The 19,007-nt window shown below is 50.3% G+C and overlaps 1 protein-coding gene and 1 long non-coding RNA gene across 3 annotated transcripts in view; one reads left to right on the plus strand and one right to left on the minus strand.

The window, feature by feature from the left end:
- ACAD10 (acyl-CoA dehydrogenase family member 10) overlaps positions 1-13,238 on the plus strand; it is a 42,375-nt gene extending 29,137 nt beyond the window's left edge. Inside the window, 12 exon segments of the mRNA XM_053669864.1 lie at positions 2,493-2,893; positions 4,475-4,596; positions 5,039-5,204; positions 5,317-5,407; positions 6,252-6,274; positions 6,276-6,411; positions 6,607-6,852; positions 6,971-7,059; positions 8,269-8,412; positions 9,496-9,573; positions 10,142-11,023; positions 13,199-13,238. Of these exon segments, the coding sequence (XP_053525839.1) occupies positions 2,493-2,893; positions 4,475-4,596; positions 5,039-5,204; positions 5,317-5,407; positions 6,252-6,274; positions 6,276-6,411; positions 6,607-6,852; positions 6,971-7,059; positions 8,269-8,412; positions 9,496-9,573; positions 10,142-10,282 (1,637 nt within the window). The 3' untranslated portion in view covers positions 10,283-11,023; positions 13,199-13,238.
- The window catches only part of LOC119040460 (uncharacterized), a 49,947-nt gene that overhangs the window by 21,847 nt on the left and 9,093 nt on the right, over positions 1-19,007 (minus strand). The window lies entirely within an intron of this gene.

Consider the following 19,007-nt stretch of genomic DNA (forward strand, 5'->3'; position numbering starts at 1 on the left):
CTTGGAGGAAAACACCTGGTGGTTGCCACCACAGGAGAAGCAGAAGCACTGTCCTTCAGGCACCTGCTTCTCCAGGCCGCACTGTGCATTCCCTTCCCTCCTCACTGGAAGTCAGCCAGCCGGAGTGAGTGGCTGAGTTTCCCCCACAAAAACGGCAACATCTGGTTTTGAAAGGACAGCGTACAGAAGTGCCCCCTCATCCACAGCTTCAGTTACCTGTAGTCAGCTGCAGTCTGAGAACAGTAAATGGGAAATTCCAGAAATAAACAATCCATAAGTTTTAAGTTGTGCACTGCTCTGAGCAGCGTGATGGGATCTCTTGCTATCCCGTCCCATCCCACCCAGGTCATGAGCCATCCCTTTGTCCGCCGTCTCCACGCTGTGCACACTCGCGTCTGTCAGTCACTCAGCAGCCATCTCAGCTACTAGACCTGGTAGATCGGCTGTTGTGTCACAGCGCTTGTGTTCAAGTCACCCTTATTTTACCTTCAGATGTCCCCAAAGCACAAGAGTAGTGATGCTGGCAACTCAGACATGCCAGAGAGAAGCCAGCCATGAAGTACTTTCTCTAAGTGAAAAGGTACATAAGAGAAAAAACGTAGTATATGCAGAGTTTGGTACTGTCCTGAACATATCTCCTGTGAAAGGAGGGGGCCATTATACAAACATTCAATGGGAGGAAACAAAAAACCCCAACTATACAAACACCAATATTATTTCTGTACATTTGCCTTCTCTAAAATCATTGTTTTGTTTGAACAGTTGAGATGTTTGGTGTTGCCTTGGAAAGTGGGGCCGAGAGAAAGAGCATTTGTTCCAAAGGTATTCTCTCTATGGTGACAGTCACAGGAGATGTTAGTTCTTTAGACTGGGAGGAGGACAGTAGTGACCAGAGCCTGGGGACTGATTTACAGTCTGCACCGACCTGTCTCAAAGGTCACTGTCCTTTAGTAATAAGTGGGTGTGGAAGACTAGATTCCTTGTAGGCGGCTGCTGAAATTCTAGAGAGGAAAAAGTGCTTGTGGCTACAACTTAGGAATAGGCCAGTGACGTGGTCTCTTCTGCTGGAACTACATTGGGAAAAATATGCCAGAAATGGTAGCTTTAAATGAACCCAAGCTCACACAAGTGACTTTCTAAGAGACGAAGAAAGCAGCACTCTGAAATCAAGATCAATCAAGGAGAAAAACATCAAGAAAACACTTGTACTCTGGTAGGAAAAGAAAACCATTACGAATAACAATGAGTGCAAAGGAGGTGTCTTTCTGTTCGCAGTGGTGCATTCAGTCTGAGTAAGGAGGGGAAGATGCAGCCCATGCGTGTTCATCGGCCCTCCCTGTGTGTCAGGGACTCAAGGAAAGTGGCTGTCTACTTCCCGACCGGCCTCAGGCTCAGATCCATGCCAAGCACCTAGAAGGAGCTGAATAAAGACTTGTTGAGGTCTAGTAGTTTGCATTCTCTGCTATGTAGCAAATGGATTTGGTTCCTAGTTTAAGGAATAGTATAGTATCTTCAACACCAAAGCTGCACGAGAATGGCTCTTTTAAGAAGTTGGCCATGGAAGGAGGCAGAAGAAAAACAGGCCTCCAGGAAGGTCCATAGAGAATGAGGGAGAGTCTCTTTCGAGCCCAGGAGAGCTGGCCGTGCAAGAGCCTGCAGCACACACACAGCCACCCAGCAGGCTCAGCTGCCATCCGCCGAGTGAAGGAGGCCTCACTGAAAAGACTGCGTACCCTGTGTTGTATTAGTGACACTCCAGAAAAGACAGGCTAGAGGAGCAGAGAGACTGTCACCAGGGGCTGGGGTCGAGGGCTGGGTACAAAGGGGCACCGTGGAAGTTCGGGGACAATGGGAGTATTCTGTATCTTGATAATGGCGGTGGTCGCCTGGCTGAACTCGCAGACTTACAGAGTTTCTAAAAAGGGTGTGTACACTATAATTTAAAAAGAACTTTTAATCCTTTAAAAATCTTGATGAGCCTGTTAAGGAGGCGGTGAGAGCAGGGCTAGACCGAGTGCGGTGGTGCAGGTGACCGTGTCGATCTAAGAAAACGGCACCCGGAACCACTCGTGACACCGCGGTTACGGTCTCACAGCACGGGCAGCCCAGGGTGGCACGCGGCTTCCTGTAGCCCCGGGCGCCCGCAGAAGTAATTTGGGGTGTTCCCGCAATTTTAGTTTCTTTAGGAAAAGAGCAGGTGGAGAGCAGGAAACAGGCCAGCTGAGACTGACTTCTGGCTGCCAGGCCTTCAGTGAAGGCTGGGGCACGTTTCCTCCCTGGGATTCAAACCCCTGTCTTCAAGGGAGTCACACCGTTACATTGCTCCGGGAATCCAATAAGCGGTAATAACAGGTGAAGCACTTAACACTAGGTCTTGGCCCTGGCAAGTGCTCAGCAGGTGGTGGTAGCGGCTGATACAATAACAGCATCCTCATGTGTTAATATTATTATTAAGGGCTATTTGGGAGTAATCACTGTTTTTCTTTGCTTAGGGCAAGAAAGCTCAGAAGCTGCTGAACACATTGGAAAGCTGCCTGAATTCCTATCTGAGCTGGGCTGGGAGTTCGCAGTCAAAGAAGGGTTCCGGGTCTTCAACAAGATGCCAGCCGCGAAGCCGGCAGTGGGTTCCTACCACACGCAGGCTGGCCCACGGTCCCTGGTGGGCATGCCAGGAACCAGGAATTTTAGCTCCCTTCCGGAATCTTCCTCAGCCCGCTCCTCAAAGGGAGCTCTGGTCATCTCTCCGGAGGGCCTTTCCCCACAGGCCAGGGAGCTCTGTCGGTGGCCGGAGCAGTTCATGGAACGACACATGTGCTCCGCAGAGCCAGAGCTGTGGGGTCACCAGGCCTCGGTGGAGAGACGGACCCCTTCCCCCCTGGTCGAAGATCTCAAGGTACAGCAGCTGTTCAAGAGTCAGTAGGAAGACCTTGTCGAAGTGGCAGGACTTCAGCTTGTCCACTGGGCACCTCTGTTCCCTCCCCAGGCAGGGAAGGGACGGCAGAGCCGAGCGGAACTGTCTTCCCTTTCCTCCACGACCAGTCCTTGTCTCTGGTTTCTGGCCCTGGCGCCGGTGGGATTATAATGCGTATTCGAATGATGTAAATGTGAACCGCTGTGATATTGACTAGCTCAGTTAGTAAAGTCTCCTCTGAAGAATCCACAGTGTCTGCGCCCGAATCAGTGTGAACTGTGTCTGCTCTCGCCACACAGCGACACAACCTTCGCTGGGGGATGGAAATACCCGATGTTCTTCGTCAGCATTCACCTGGACTCGTCTCGGTTATTATTTTTTTTTAATCTTTAGAGGGGAAGGTAAGGAGACAGAAAAATATCAATGTGTGGTTGCCTCTCATGTGTCCCCTGCCGGGAACTGGCCTGCAACCTGGGCATGTGCCCTGACTGGGAATTGAACTGCGATCCTTTGCTTCGCAGGCCCGAGCACAATCCACTGAGCCACACCAGCCAGGGCTCATCTCAGTGTTTAATTGAGGTCTTCAGGAGCACATCTTTTGCCTATGATACAGCCATCATCTATCTTTAAAAAAATAGCATTATCACTTCTTTCTAGTTACAGACATATTGCAAAATTAAATAAAGCTCAAACGTGACAAAGTACACAACATAGAAAGCTTTCTCTAAAACTCTGTCCCCTCTGAGATAATCTCTGACAACCATTTCGTGTATTAGGCTCCTGGCTTTTTTTCCTATTATATACTAACATATTTCATTATTTTTATACTTTAATGGAATCAGCCTGTACATTCGATCTCCTGCTTGCTTATTTAACTTAGCAATATGACACCTTCTCCTGCCAGCACCTGATTGACCTCTGAGGGGTTCTGCAGTGTGGGTGCGCCATAAATTGTCTGCCTGCCCCCTGGCTGAGGGACACTGGGTATCTCAGCCAACAGTCTGGGTGCAAGTCACAGAAGCCAACAGTCTGGGTGCAAGTCACAGAAGCCAACAGTCTGGGTGCAAGTCACAGAAGTCAGCCAAGGCTCTTAGTGAGTTGCCAACATGCACCTCGAGGCTGAAAACCCAGCTTTAGGAGACAGTAGATGGTGATTCACAGGATCTCCTTATGCCCCATAGCAAGGCAGCGGAGGCTGTGGCCAAGTGTACTGGGCCCGGTGTGATAAAGGATCCTTCAGTCACCTGTCTGTGCGGAGCGTGCCATCAGCACATTTGTCATTAGAACATTAGTAATGGCAACACTGATGGGAGGTGGGCACTGGGGTGTCTGAGAAATGCAGACTGGGGGGTCGAAGCACCAGGACTCGACGGCTCCAGGTCTCCTCGGGCTTGTGCCACCCCCAGACCCGGCCTGATGGTGCGGCCTCGCACCACTGTTTCTGGCACACACTTCGTCTTTGGCCGTCTACCCTCTTCCCTTCAATCCCTCTCATTATTTCCCACAGGCCAAAATAAAACTAAATCACCGCTGTACTTCCCTGACTGACTTTTCCTGTGCTAGGAGAAAGCCAAGGCCAAAGGACTTTGGAATCTCCTCCTACCCTTGGAGATTGACCCCGAGGGAAAATATGGAGTAGGGCTGACCAATGTTGAGTACGCACATCTGTGTGAACTCACAGGCATGTCTGTATGCTCCTGATGTACTTTCTTTGCAGTTCTCCGCGTGCGAGGATGTCCTTGCCCTCCATAACACGTCGGTCCCCCCCACCCCGGACTGACGTTTTTTTTCTAGCTGCCCTGCCCTAATGGGCGAGGACAACTGTGGACAGGTGGCTGGAGCCAAGGCAGGGAAGCAGCGAGGGACAGGCGTCTCCCGGGGAAGGTGGGAGCTGTGGGAGGCATGAGCCTGGCTGGCTTCTGAGTCTGCAGCCCAGTTTCCTTTCAACAAAGGAGGTCCGTGGCTGGGCATCTTGGGCTCTGAAATACTATATTCAGAATGTTTCTCTCTTTGCACATCTCTGGGGAGAGGGGGAGCTTCCAGGAGGGTGTCAGAGGCCCTGGGACTTGGAAGATGCCCTGGTACATGTTTCCTGAGTATTTGGAGTTTTAAATATGGACGTGGGAGTCACCATTATGCTTTTTTTCCTTTTCGGATACTTAACTGTTCTGCTCCAGACACAGGGAACATGGAGCTTCTGGTGCGCTATGGCACTGAGGAGCAGAAGGCCCGCTGGCTGGTCCCGCTGCTGGAGGGAAAGGCCCGCTGCTGCTTCGCTGTGATGGAGCCCCAGGTACCACCTCCGGGGTCCTTTATCAGGCCAGACCCTCGCCAGGCCCGTGACCTCCGCCACACACGGAACACAGGTCCCTTGGCGTCCTTAAGCAGAGTGTGTTCACACTCAGGTTGCCTCGTCGGACGCCACCAACACTGAGTCTTCCATCAGAGAGGAGGATGGCTTCTATGTCATAAATGGCCACAAGTGGCAGATCTCAGGTATTTGGCCTGAAATTAATTTTTCAGTCACACTTGTGTGGGTCTGTGTCAATAAGCATGTCTCTCTCTGCCCTGCTGTTGTCTGGGAAACAGCAGCAGGGGGGCGGCTTCTTTTCCAGTTGATGCAAAAGAGGTTCTGTCTCTGTGCTCCTTGCAAACCCCAGGAGACAAGAGGTTCTGTGGGGTCACCGGAGGACTACACCTGAGTCAATTCTAGGAATCCCTCGCTGACTCCCCCACTCTCTTCATTCTGCCTTTGGAAGGCAGAAGGTCACATCGTCAGTAGCTCCCCTGTGGCGGGATCAGATGGCTGCGTCAGAAGGGCTGTGGATCACCCTGCCGTCCATTCGTTGCGAGTTCACTCTGCATGGACCTCCCTCACTGAGTCCCCATTTCACAGAGGAGGCCACTAGGTCAGAGAAGTGACTTCAGGTACCAACTCCCCTGTTCACCCCTCTAGAGAAGTAGGGAATCCAGAGGTAAGGATTTGCCTGCTTCTGAAGCCCGTGCCCAAAGCCGCTATGTTTGCACCGTCTGTAGGAACAGAAGGGGCTGCCAGTGACAGAGGAGCGGCTTTCCGCCTCCTGTCTTTGTGTTTGCAACTGTACATGGTGCTTTTTTCCATAAATGCTCTTACCATGTTGGATTCATTCCTCACTAGGATGAAACCAGTCATTCTTATTCCTGGTCCAGAACCTGCATGTAGTCATCTGGTTACGTGAAGTCTTAAAGAGCTCTGTCCGCTTGCTGCCTTCAGCTTTCCTGGGCCAGGACTGCGTCTGTGAAGAGCTCTGATGGCCTTGGCATCAGATGACAAGAGTCTGCCTCTCGCCTTTCCTGGCAGGCGTCCTGGATCCTTGCTGCCAAGCTCTGTGTGTTCCTGGGAAAAACAGACCCGCATGCCCCATGCCGCCGCCGGCAGTCCATGCTCTTGGTTCCCATGGATACTCGGGGAATAAACGTCATTCGGCTTCTGACAGTGTATGGGCTGGAGGATGTGCCAGGTGAGCCTGAAGCCACTCCCGTCTGTGTGTGGGTCTGGGCCTGAGAAGCACGTCAGCATGCCGTGCAGTACCTCTACGGGCGTGATGCCATTCGGAGGGCCGTGTGTTTCTGCCTTTCATCTCCACATGTGAATATCAACCACATAGGCAAACTTCAGACAGGCATTTATACTTTCTTTTCTCTTCTAAACTTAGGAGATGAGACAAAATCTGAGATAAGGAGGCCACTCAAGGCAGAGGCAGGAAGTGCACTCCAAACCACCTCTCGATTCCAGCCGACAGCTGGCCTGCAGGCCTGCCGAAGACACTCATGTTTCCTTCTGGTGCTTCCAAGGGATCACTACATTGTTAGAGTCCACACTCTCAGGAAATTTCTCAAGCCAACCCTTGAGACCAAACAAATGCCTCACAAAAAACTACACAAAGATAAAAAGCAGTCCAGTGCGTTTGCATTACTGAGCAAAACTTCTGTGATCTACAACCTTCTGAGTTGCAACTGATCAGTTCTTTTCTCTAAATAAAATGCTTTTTTTTAAAGATTTTATTTATTGATTTTTAGAGAGAGAGAAAGGGAGAAAGAAAGGGGGAAACATCAATGTGTGGTTGCCTCTCACTCACCCCCTACTGGAGACCTGGTCTGCAACCCAGGTATGTGCCCTGACTGGGAATCGAACCAGCAACCCTTTGGTTCATAGGCCAGCACTCAATCCACTGAGTCACACCAGCCAGGGCTGAAAATATTCTTCTTTAAGGGCTCAAAATGGTACTTCAGCCCCACCCTGCCCGGAACTCACAGCAGCCTTCCTGCAGAGCAGGCTGTGTGCCAGACGTCAGAAAGGGCAGAGCTCTAACATGGCAGCTGTGCTCCATGGGACTTGGTCACAAGGGACTTGGTCACAAGGGACTAACTAGGAGTCTACAAAGATCTGATGCTAGGCAGTTTACCCCAGTACTGAACTTAAAAGCAAAATGTTGGGAACAACCTATAAGGCTAATAATTAGAACCTGGTCAGATAAACCCTAGTACAGGCATGCAGTGAAATTCCAAAATGATGCTGTAGAGAACCATTTCTTAACACGGAGAGATGCTCATTGTATGCCCTTAAATGAAAAGACACAGGCTACAAAGCAGTATGTCGAGTATGACTCCACTTTTATTTAAAAAAATGCATGCTGAAAGTCTAGAACGATGGCCACCAAATAGCCTGTGTAAGTAACTAGATGATGGATACCAGGTATTTCTATTTTTGTCTGAAAATGTATCCTTTTTCTGTTATGAGATGTATTATTTGTATAACAATTGCTTTCAGTTAAAACAAAACTAAAGGGAAAAGTAAAACTAAAAAAACCAAACAAACCCTAAAACTAAACCAAAAAAATTCCTTATAAACTTTTGTGATTGCTCATGACTTTAGGACTCTTTAGAATGTCCTTTGTAATCACAGTTGCCCAGGGTGGGGCTCTGGCACCCAGACCTGAAGCTGGGCCTGTCAGCAGAGGGCGCCCTTGCCCCACCTCTGTGAGATGCCCATAGCAGCCTAATTCCCAGAGTAGCCCTGGGCCAGATGCTGGCTCAGATCCCACAGAACTGTTCCTGCCTGGTTGCCCAGAGCAGCCGAATTGCCAGAGTAAAGGGATTCCTGGAAACGGTCTGAGCAGCCACCAAGCTGACTGGCTGTGTGCTGTGCACTTGAGTGTTGTCTGTGCCTGGATCTTCTTGGAAATTGACCTTGGCCAAGGAGCTGGCAAACAGTAGGACGGGTGGCTCACTCCTGATTCCGCTCCCTGCCTTGTGCTGTGTGCCCCCCTCCCAAGGGCACCAGCCCTGTGCCTCAAGCTGGTCTCCTGTATCTACAGGTGAAGCCCCACGTGGCCTTCGGGAAGCCCCTGGTGGAGCAGGGCACGATCCTGGCAGATGTTGCCCAATCGCCCGTAGAGATTGAGCAGGCCCGGCTGCTGGTGTTAAAAGCTGCCCACCTCATGGATGTGGCAGGGAATAAGGTAGGAGACCCGGGTGCACAGATGACAGGCCCTGAGGTTGGTGGCCTGAGGGAATCTGTTCTGGGAATCTGTAGACACGGCTCCTCCTTCCCCCCTCAGCAAACTCCCGAGAAAGAGCTTAGCTTCTTGACATTAATGACATCGCTTCAACTCTGCTTAGAACTATTTGGGCAGCTGTTCAGCAATGGAAGAGGCACACTAAAATAGGACAGAACTTTCCCTTTACTGAGCTGGTGGGCTTTTAGGTCTAAGACGTGAGCTGACAGGGTCACATGGCCCCGGGCCTCGCTCTGCCTCAGGCTAGACTACGAGGCCTGGGCCTGTTGGTGCAGGCGCCAGACAAACTAAGAGTGAGCACGGGAAGAATTCACCACAGAGCAGCTTTATTGCCCAATGTGACAATTGGGCAATTGGGCAATATTCCTTCAACGGCTCTTTCCAAGTGCTTTTAATGGCATGATGTCTGCATGGACCTGCACCTTCTCCAGCTCTATATTAGACCCCCAAGGAGCCTTTACTTTAGCTCAGAGGACTCAGTAGTGGGTGGGAGGAAGACTTGGGCTTCCCAAGACTTGGGTGGGAGGAAGACATTCCCAGCTCCTTGCCATTCCAGTACGGGGTATGGTGGAGGCTCTGAGGCCTGGCTCCAGTGCCCCAACTCAGGGCAGATTCTTGCAGCTTGGCCTCCAGAGTCCTGGCTGGCCGAGGTCCAGGTCAGATTGGAGACAGAGCTGCCTGTGACTGTGATCAAAGCACAAGCCACTCCCCACTCTGCCTTCTGTGGGCGTGGGCGATGCTCCCCATCATGCGGGAAGATGTCTGTTCTTGACCAGACACCTGTTCACACCTCACCATTTCCTGAGTCACCCTCACAGTCACCACCACTGAGCCTTCCATCGCCCCAGATGCTGGGAGTGGGCCATGCACCAGGCAGGGGCTGCCTCATGGAGCTTGTGGTCCAGCTGGACCTCAGGTGTCTGTTCTGAGCCATTGTTTCTGCTCCTCCCATGAAACTGATTGTTCTTCCAAGCATTCTGCCTTCCGGTCTGCCCTTCTAGTCTCGACTCCTCCTCTTCCTTACAGGCTGCAGCTTTAGACATTGCCATGATTAAAATGGTGGTCCCATCCATGGCATACCAAGTGATTGACTGTGTTATTCAGGTGAGGAGACTGGACTGCTGGTTCCTGGAACCATTTACACAACAAAAGCCAAACTCCCTCGCCTTCAGCTGCCCAACTTCCTGTGAACCATCAGCCACCCGTTGCTGCACACTCACCTTGCATGTCACTTCTCTTTTTCTCCTGGGGACAACCCTACAAGAGGGCCACATTCATAACTTTCACTTTGAACATGAGGAAACAGAGGCACAGAAAAGTGAAATGACTTGCCCAAGGTCACTCAGCTTGCAGGTAGCTGATCTGAGATTTATGGGAGCTTGGTCCTTGTTACACCAGAGCCCTGCCTTCTAACTATGCAGGATGTCTCCTTCCCAAATCGTAACACCTGGCCCCAGCATAAAGGTTTCCCAGGGGGCAGAAGTTACTTAGCAGAGTGGACTTGGGGAGTCTGGTGTCCACAGGATGGCAAGTGTGGCCCCAGCTACACTCTCCCAGAACATTAGTTGTCACACAGATAGCTGTTCTGAGCCATTCTGCTCAGGCCCTTGTTCCAGGGGCTCTCAGATGAGGGCTCACCCAGGGCTTCCTCCCTATCCCCCCTGTCTGCCAGGCCTTTGGAGCAGCAGGGCTGAGTCGTGACTACCCTCGGGCTCAGTTCTTCGCCTGGGCCCGAGTGCTGGGCTTTGCCGACAGCCCCGATGAGGTGCACCAGGCAGTGGTGGCCAAGGTGGAGTTGAAGCGTCACATTTAGGCCGGCAGGCCTGCAGGAGCCAGAACGCCCCTACCAGACCGAGATGCCCAGGTGTGAAACAACGCACCGTGAAAGGCCTGGTGTGTCTGATTCGTGCACCTTGTTGCAGTTGTGTACTGGGACTGTCATTGTGAGCACAGCCTTTTTGGGTCCTCACAACTGGCATTTCTGTGACAAGCTTGAGTTCGCTGTTTCAGCCGAGTAGGAAGGGACAGAGCCCATGAAGCTGGACTTTGGTTTCCAGGCTGGGCAGGCAGCCCACGTGCCCTGTCTCTGGCGGTGGCGTGTTGAGGTTGTGGGAAGCTGAACAAATATTAGGAGCATTGCTGGGTACTGTGCCTGTGTTTGCTCCTGACGGGGCTTCCTGGTCTGTGGGCCCTTCCCCTTGAGGGGAGCGGCGGCCCTGAAGGGCTGCACCTGAAGACCCTGGCCCAGTGCAGCTGGGAAACCGAAATCATGAAGCTGCTGCCATCTGATTTTCTTCTGAATTTCCACATCATCGAACACTAATTATGACATTATTTTGGAATGGGGCTTTGGGAACACAAAAGGATAAGAAAATATATCTCAAGAGACTTCATGAATGTCTTTACATCATTCAGAAGGAATTGGGAATAAAGGTTCCCACTTCAGTCCCTCTGTCTTGGTGCGTCACTTGTCTCTTCACGTATGTTTACACAGGATTCTGCTCAGTCATCGGCTCATGAAGGTGGGGGGCCCCGACGCTGTCATCTCTGGAAGGTAGGTCCCGAATCACTGTTCATGTGAATGTCACCCAAGGACTATGGCTCTCTGGTGCTCGAGGACCCCTGAGACTCCCACATTCCTCCATCGCTCCATAGTCAGAACACATCGGGGGAGGGGAGATGCCGGACAATGTGCTGTTACAATGTAGAGGGCAGAGGCCTCCTCTGGGAACAGCATGGAAATGCTCCACTTGAGGTCTGAGTTCTTCCAGAAATGGGTGCCCCATGAGCCCAGATAGCCCGTGGAGGTCAGCCACCAGCTGTTAGCACCCTGCCTGCCAATCTCATAATTGGTGATTGCATGGCCAACAGCTGCCCATTTCATGTCAGACCAGGTGGGCAGGGACAGCCCCCTTGTCTGTTGCACCACAGACTTGACTTCCTCAAGGGAACTGCTTTATACAAGAGAGAGCCCATTGGCCTCAGCCAGGGTCACGTGCTTCAGGGCACCAGAAAGTCTTGGGGTGCTTGTGAAAGGGCTCCCCAGACATTCTTGCCCCAGTGGTCTGGGGAGGCAGGCCCTCTTCAACCACAGTGCTTGTTGCTCATGAAAGTTCAGGTTAAATTCAAACCCCCTAACTAACTGCTATCACAACACTAGCCACATTGGCAAACAGCTTTTTGTGAAATCTGTCAGGGTTCTAGCACCCTGAGCTCTGGCTTCGGGCCTCAGCAGGGAGGAGGGTGTTGTGAGAAGGAAGTACCGTGGCCAGTGGCCTGACATCACATGATCATCAGAAACCCTTGAGGCCTCTGGGGTTAACCTTGCTTCACCAGTTAACAAGCTAGCGCAGCTGCAAGGATGAACATAGAAGCCGTGCTGTGGGGTGACCCCACATCTCCCTCTGCTGCGAGGGTGGGAGGTACTTGGGTGGGGCGGCAGAGGCTGATGGAGAATGTCAAGTCACAGAGATGCAGCCCTGAGCAGCCCCTCATCCAGGGTCTCCAATTCTGTTCCATCACTCCACTTATCACTGTTGAGTGCACCCCAGCTCTGGGCCTCACACTGTTCTTGGCCTTGGGGAATGTGCAGGAAACTGGTGCAGTGCTCAGGAAGCTCACATCTCAAGTAGGGGGTGGTGGGCGGTGTGGTAGACACTGGTGGGGGTTGGGGAGCTGGGGACTCAGGAGGGGCCTCTTTCCAGAAGAGGCTTTGGAGCCAGACCTTCATGCCGAGAATGGGCAAGGGTCCTTCTGTCTGCTGCAGAAGGAGCAGCAAATGCAGGGGCCCTGGGGAACAAGTCTGTGTGTCGGGTGAGGAGCAGAAAGAGTAAGAGCTGCCCAGTCATGTGGGGGGCCATGGGCAGCTTGGTTAGGAGTTTGGTGTTGATTCTAAATGTAACAAAATAGTGTTGATGGGTTAAAGAAATATTAAGAATCCTCCCTGCTTATGCCCGAGCTGTGACTTTTTATTATACGAATGAAATATAGGTGTGCTGTCTCCTGGGGAAAACTAGCCCTCTCCACAGAAGACTAAGCTCCATTTTTAACTCAGTACCTGTACACACTGATTGTTTCCTTGGGGAAGAACTGGCTATTCTCCCAGAGAAAACGGTTAGTCAATTGAGTCACAAAAGGCCCTTGGCACGTAGCCACTTTTGTCTAAAACATATTTAAGCAGAACCCCCAAAATGAAACTTTGGAATCCCACCCGAGGGAAGGACGCTTCTCTTGGAACTGCTCCCAGACAAACCCCGAACACGGGGTTCTGCCTCCAGACTCCCCAGTGTCTGTGTTGGGTGGTTGGTGTTCTCCCGTCTGGTGATGTATGCTCTTCATTCTTGCTTTCTCTTTGCTGTTTCTTAATAAATTGCTTAACTATTCACCTTTGACTTGGGTTTTTTATTGTGTGTGAATCCGAACCTCCAAATTAAGTGGCCATGATCACATACGTGCCCCTTAATGGCACATGCATTTAGCCCTGGCCACGTGGCTCAGTTGGTTGGAGTGTCGTCTCACACACCAAAAGGTTGTGGGTTCAGTCCCCAGTCAGGGTGTGTATGGGAGGCAACCAGCTGATGTTTTTCTCTCATTTCCATGTTTCTCTCTCTCTACCTTACTGTCTCTAAAAATCAATAAACATATCCTTGGGCAAGGATTAAAAAATAGTTTAGGCAGTGATTTGACAGGACTTGACTAGAGTTTTAAAAAGATCCTTTGCTCTTCACAGTTCACCAGGATGAAGAAGGAATAAAGAAGGATGAGAGCCAGTTCAGAGTTCCCTAACACTGCAGAAGGCTCCCGGAGAACCGCCTACAAAATTGGAAGGAAAAAAAAGGCAAAGGGAAGGAAGGGTGGGGTAGGGCCATGGGCCCTTTCCACCTGCATGAATGACTGGCGTTTCAGGTAAACAGTGCAGTGACACCCGGCACCGTGCTTCTCTGGAGTGGAAATCAGCGTGTGGTGGGGCACACGCTTGGGCACAAGCAAGCTCGGTGTAACAATGACCATGCCTGACCGGTTTTATCTGTAGAACATTTAACATCGCGCCACCAGCCCTGCGTGGCTGGACCAACCTGTCTAAGGGAAGGGAACAAAATGTGCTCATAATATACTAATATTTTTTTCTCACAGCAATATTCTGTCCCAAAGCCATTGAACATTCTTCTGTTGCTTTCTTGGCAAGCACAAGAGGCTAGACTGAACCCTCCTCAGGGGTCCAGGCATCGTCACAGGACCGCAGCTTCCATCAGAAGAGCCAACTCTGGCAGGTCATTCACCCGTTCCTGCCCTCCCTCCGCCTCACTCCCCTAAACCAGGTTATGGTCTTGGCATCTTCGCCTGCCCCCTCAAGTCCTGATTTCAGATACTGTCAGATAATTCCAGTATAATCCTAGAGAGGCAGGAAGAGAGAATTCCAAGTAACTTGCCTGGGGAGGGCCCTATCAAGACAGCAGCCAGGAGTGAACCCGAAAGAACAGGGTCCAGTGTTCTGGGCCACAGAGCCCCATCTTAGTCCTCTGTGGCTGCCTAGAGTCAACGCCTGTCTGTCACCACCCAGGCCTTCAGAGCTTCCTGGGGAGGCTTTGAGGATGCCCAAGCCTGTCTGTAATCACAGCAAAGTGCAGCACAGGCCCAAGGCTGAAGCATTGTTCCAAAATATCCGAGTCCGTATTTCTATTGCCCTCTGTGGCACCACATGGCTACAGACTTGTCCCCGTCTCTCCCATTCTCCTGTGGACCTCAGCCATCCTGGGCATCAGATAGAGGGAAAAGACTCAGGTTCCAGCAACCTGGGGCCAGTCCTGAGCTCATCTGTTGTATAAATACTCTGGGAGCAAAGTCTTCTTCTCATCATGAAGGCTGGCTAGAGAAACAACTTCGGGGAGTCCTGTGTCAAAGCAGCACGAGGCAGCAGGCGGCAGAGTGGTAAAGAGCTGTCCAAGACAAATAGGACACTGATTACGTGGTCAGGACAGATGCTGATCAGGGAGATGCTACTGCAATAGGAGGGGGCGGGGCTGAACGGACCACCACTTCCATTTGTAGGGAGTGCATTTGAAAGGGAGAGAGGGAGAACAGGAGGGAGGGCGGGCGGGTCTGTTGGTGGGAGGGATTTCCTGCTACATTTGTAAAAAGCTGGATTCCAGGGCTGGTCCACATAAAACCCACCTGGATTTACTAACTGTCCCGTTAGCTTATCCAGGTTAGGCGTCTAGCCTCTCACAGAGACTGGGAGACAAGGTAACAGTAACTTCTTTGGGCAGCCTGAGTTTTCAGGCAGCACTTTCCTAAGGCTAACGTTATTTTGAGGGTATAGCCTTGAGCTGTTAGAAACTGTGTTAGAGTTTGCACAAGTCTTTTGATATGGTGGGGAAATGCACTAGATAATTTGTGCTGAGAGTCTGAGGTTTCTACAGGCCAAGGGTAAAGCCTAGTCAAGAAGAAAGTGTACAGAAGCCTAAAGCCTAGTTAGTTTGGCCCTGGGTTTGAATCCTGACTGCATGACAGACTATCTAGGCGACAATGGGAAGTGATTTCTCATCTCCTAGAGTTGGTTTTCTTTTCTTTTTTTTAAAAGATTTTATTTGTTTATTTTTAGAGAGGGGGGGAAGGGAGGAGAAGGAGAGGGAGAGAAACATCAAGGTGTGGTTGCCTCTCGTGTACCCCTACTAGGGACCTGGCCCACAACCCAGGCATGTGCCCTGATTGGGAATCAACCAGCGACCCTTTGGTTCATAGGCTGGTACTGAATCCACTGAGCCACACCAGCCAGGGCTAGAGTTGCTTTTCTCATTGAAAATGTACTTCCCTTCCAGGACTGTTGGAGGATTAAATGAGATGATTCAGGGTTTATAAGAATTACCTAAGACATGCCAGTTTTTCATGTGTGTCTGGGTGAGAATTAAAACAGCCTTGAGAGGATTAACAAAACACAAGGAGTTTTTTTTTACATGTCACACTTGTGAGAATGACAGTCATCAAAAAGACAAGTGACAACAACCCTGGCTGGTGTAGCTCAGTGGACTGAGTGTGGGCCTGCGAACCAAAGGATCACAGTTCGATTCCCAGTCAGGGCTCATGCCTGGGTTGCAGGCCAGTTCCCAGCAGGGGACTGAGGGGCAACCACACATTGATACTTCTCTCCCTCTCTCCTTCCCTTCCCCTCTAAGGATACAGAAATAAAATCTTAAAAAAAAAAGACAAGCAACAACAAATGTTTGTGGGGCGTGGACAAATGAACACTTATGCTCTGTGGTGGGAACGTAAACTGGTGCGGCAGCCACCAGGAAAAACAATATGGAAGTTCCTAAAAAAGAAAAAAATAGAACTGCTGTGTGATCCAGCAACCCCCCTTCCAGGTACACATCCACAGGAGACGAACACGGCGTCTCGGAGAGATGTCTGCACCCCCTGGTCACAGCGGCGCTGCCCACAACAGCCAAGGTCTGGAAACAGCCTAAGTGCGCGCTGATGGACGAAGGAGGTGAGGCACCTACCTGTGCACAGTGGAACGGCCGAGAGACACGTCCCGCCATTTGTGACAACATGGATTCGGTGGAACAAGTACGACAGAGAAAGACAAATTCTGTGTGATTTGTACGTGGAACCTAAAAAAGCTGAAGTCATAGAAACAGACAGCAGAAGGCTGGTTACTAGGGGCTGGGGGGTGCGGGAAATGAATACACGCTGGTCAGCTGGTACACACTTACAGGTGTAAGATGAATGAACTCTGGGGATCTAATGTCCAGCATGGCGATTACAGTTCATGATACTGTATTACAAACTTGAAAGTTGCTAAGAGTGTCTATCTTAAATGTTCTCAGTACAAAAAAGGAATGGTAATTATGTGATACGATGGAGGTGCCAGCTAAAGCTAAGATGGTAAACATTTTGCATTATAGAAGTGTGTCAAACCAGCCCTGGCTGGTGTGGCTCAGTGGATTGAGTGCTGGCCTGTGAACCAAATGGTCGCTGGTCGGATTCGCAGTCAGAACACATGTCTGGGCTGGGGGCCAGGTCCTCAGCAGGGGGTGCTTGAGAGGCAGTCACACATTGATGCCTCTCTGCCTCTCTTTCTTCCTCCCTTCTCCTTTCTTTAAAAACAAATAAATACAATCTTTTGAAAACAATGTGTCAACATGTTGTAGACCTTAAACTTATACAATGTTACATGTCAATTGTATCTTGATAAAGTTGAAAAAAGTACTAGAAAAAACATAAGAGAAAGTTTTTAAATAATCTCAGAATGGTAAAGGCTTTCTAGGTGTAACATGAAAGCCAGAGGTATACAGAAAGCATTGACCAAAAACTCACAAAAAATGAACAAATACTGTAAAACAACAAAAAGCACAAACTAAGTAAAAAGATAAATGGTATAAATGAGAATCGGCAGAAAGTATTTGCATCACATATGGCAAACCAAATGTTAATTGCCTTATATATTAATGAAACCAACCACCAATCCAATTAAAAAGGTGAGGAAGGGACATGAACAGCTGGTAGCAGAGGAAGAATACATGACTTCTAAAGATGGTCAAACTCATTCCTAAGAAATGCAAATTAATGTGATAGGGAGATGCTACTTTTTACCTATCTGATTAGCAAAGCTAAAAAAGTATCGGATAAATTGCATCGGTGAAGGTGTGAGGCAACTTAGACATGACAGCAGGTGGGACGTAAATTAATCAAACCTCTATGAAGAGTAATAGAATAATCCCTACTCGTATATTTAAATTGTAAGTATTCTTTGACTTAGCAGTTCCATTTCTGTAAACTTCTCAGGTATGTCAAGGATATATATTGGAAACAACCTAAATATCCATCCATAGAAAATTCATTAAAAAAAAAAGTAGATGTATCTCCAACGGAATTCTATGTAGCTGCTAAAGAAAATGGGACACTTTCCCCCTGTGCTGTGACAGAACCATCTCCCCCACACATTACTAAATGAAAAAAGCAAGCTGCCTTGGGAAAGAGGACGTAGGGGCTGGGGGGGTGCCTTCAGACAGGAGATGGAGACTCATTTTTCAGTTATCTCCAAACCTATTTCCCCTTCTTTCTGGGCTCAGCCCACAAAACCTTCCCAGGTGCCATCCTTAAGCTTCTTTCTCCTCTGGTTGTGACTTTGGTAAACAGGTGTTAACATCAGAGTTACAGAAAGAAAAGCCCTGGGGACTTGATTGTGGTTAGCCACTGGGATTCATGGCATATTTGCTATGGCAGCTCTGTTAACTATTAACATATAGTGTTTTTTTTTTTGTTTGTTTGTTTTTACTCTAGAGGGGAAGGGAAAGGAGAGAGGGAGAGAAACATCAATGTATGGTTGCCTCTCGTGAATCCCCTGCTGGGAACTGGCCCACAACCCAGGCACGTGCCCTGACTGGGAATTAAACCACGATCCTCTGGTTCACAGGCCCGTGCTCAATCCACTGAGCTATACCAGCCGGGGCTATTACTATATACTTTTGTTAACACATTAGCACTTCAAAGCAAAGCAAGAAAGCACACACACTGTTGGTTTCTTTCAAACTGTGGATCAACACCTTTGCCTGGTTCTCTAGAGTTGGACCTCGGTGCCCCGGGCTCCAGCCACAAACAGCAACCCAGATCCTGGCTGCCTAGACGTTTGTCCTCGTCCCTCTACTCCTCTGCTGTCAAACACACCGGTATTTGCAGGCTCAGCTCATCCTGCCAGGGTTCTTCACCTCTTTTCCTTGGACTTCCTAGCTAATAATTATCAGTACCCATCCCCCTCCCCACCCAACATCCTCCCATTCCTTCCTGCATCCTTAGTGCCCAGCCCCGATATCCATGGAATAAAACCATTTGTAAGGTCCTTAATTCCACCCCTGCCCTCCTGTAGTCCATTAAACCAGTAAGGTTAATGCGCAAGTCAAGCAAGTCATCCTTCAGTACTAAAGTCTTTACCACTGCCTCTAAGGTCCTACTGCCCTGGCCCCGCCTCCCTCTCCACCTCTCGTCACCTCCCCACACGCTCCCCTCCTTCACCCGGCTCCATTCTTTCCACTGCTCTTACACAACCCAGGCTGGTCCCACCTCAAAGCCCTTGCACTTGCTGTTCCCTCCCCCCTAAATGCTCTCAGATCTTTACCTTTTCAATTCAAGTCTCACATGTCACTTCTGCCCCAACCTTGTCTTTACCCTATGCATTTCTTTCATATCCCCTGTCACTGCCTGAATGCATCTTATCTTTGGTTTAACCCGCTCTCCAGTAGAGTGCAACCCCCGGAAGTTAGGGCCACCGGCGCTGAGGTTCAGGCCTGTACACGTTACGTTCAACCAATGCGTGCTGAAATTGCGGGTCGGATCATCCCACACACTCGGGGCGTCACACAGGGGCCAGTGCTGGGCACAGGGGCACGAGGTGGGGGCAGGGCGAAAGCGGAGGGCAGCAGGCCTCCAGGCCCAACCCCACAAGCTGCAGCCTTGGGGCAGAGCCGCTGGGGCGAGGGGGAGGCAGCAGGCACGCCCCGTGCCCCGCCCCTCGCCTGCCCATTGGCTGCCGCTCAGGAAAA

This window comes from Artibeus jamaicensis, unplaced genomic scaffold (genome assembly GCF_021234435.1).
Source record: "Artibeus jamaicensis isolate MK-2021 breed Jamaican fruit bat unplaced genomic scaffold, CSHL_Jam_final contig_525, whole genome shotgun sequence".
Classification (NCBI taxonomy): Eukaryota; Metazoa; Chordata; class Mammalia; order Chiroptera; family Phyllostomidae; genus Artibeus; species Artibeus jamaicensis.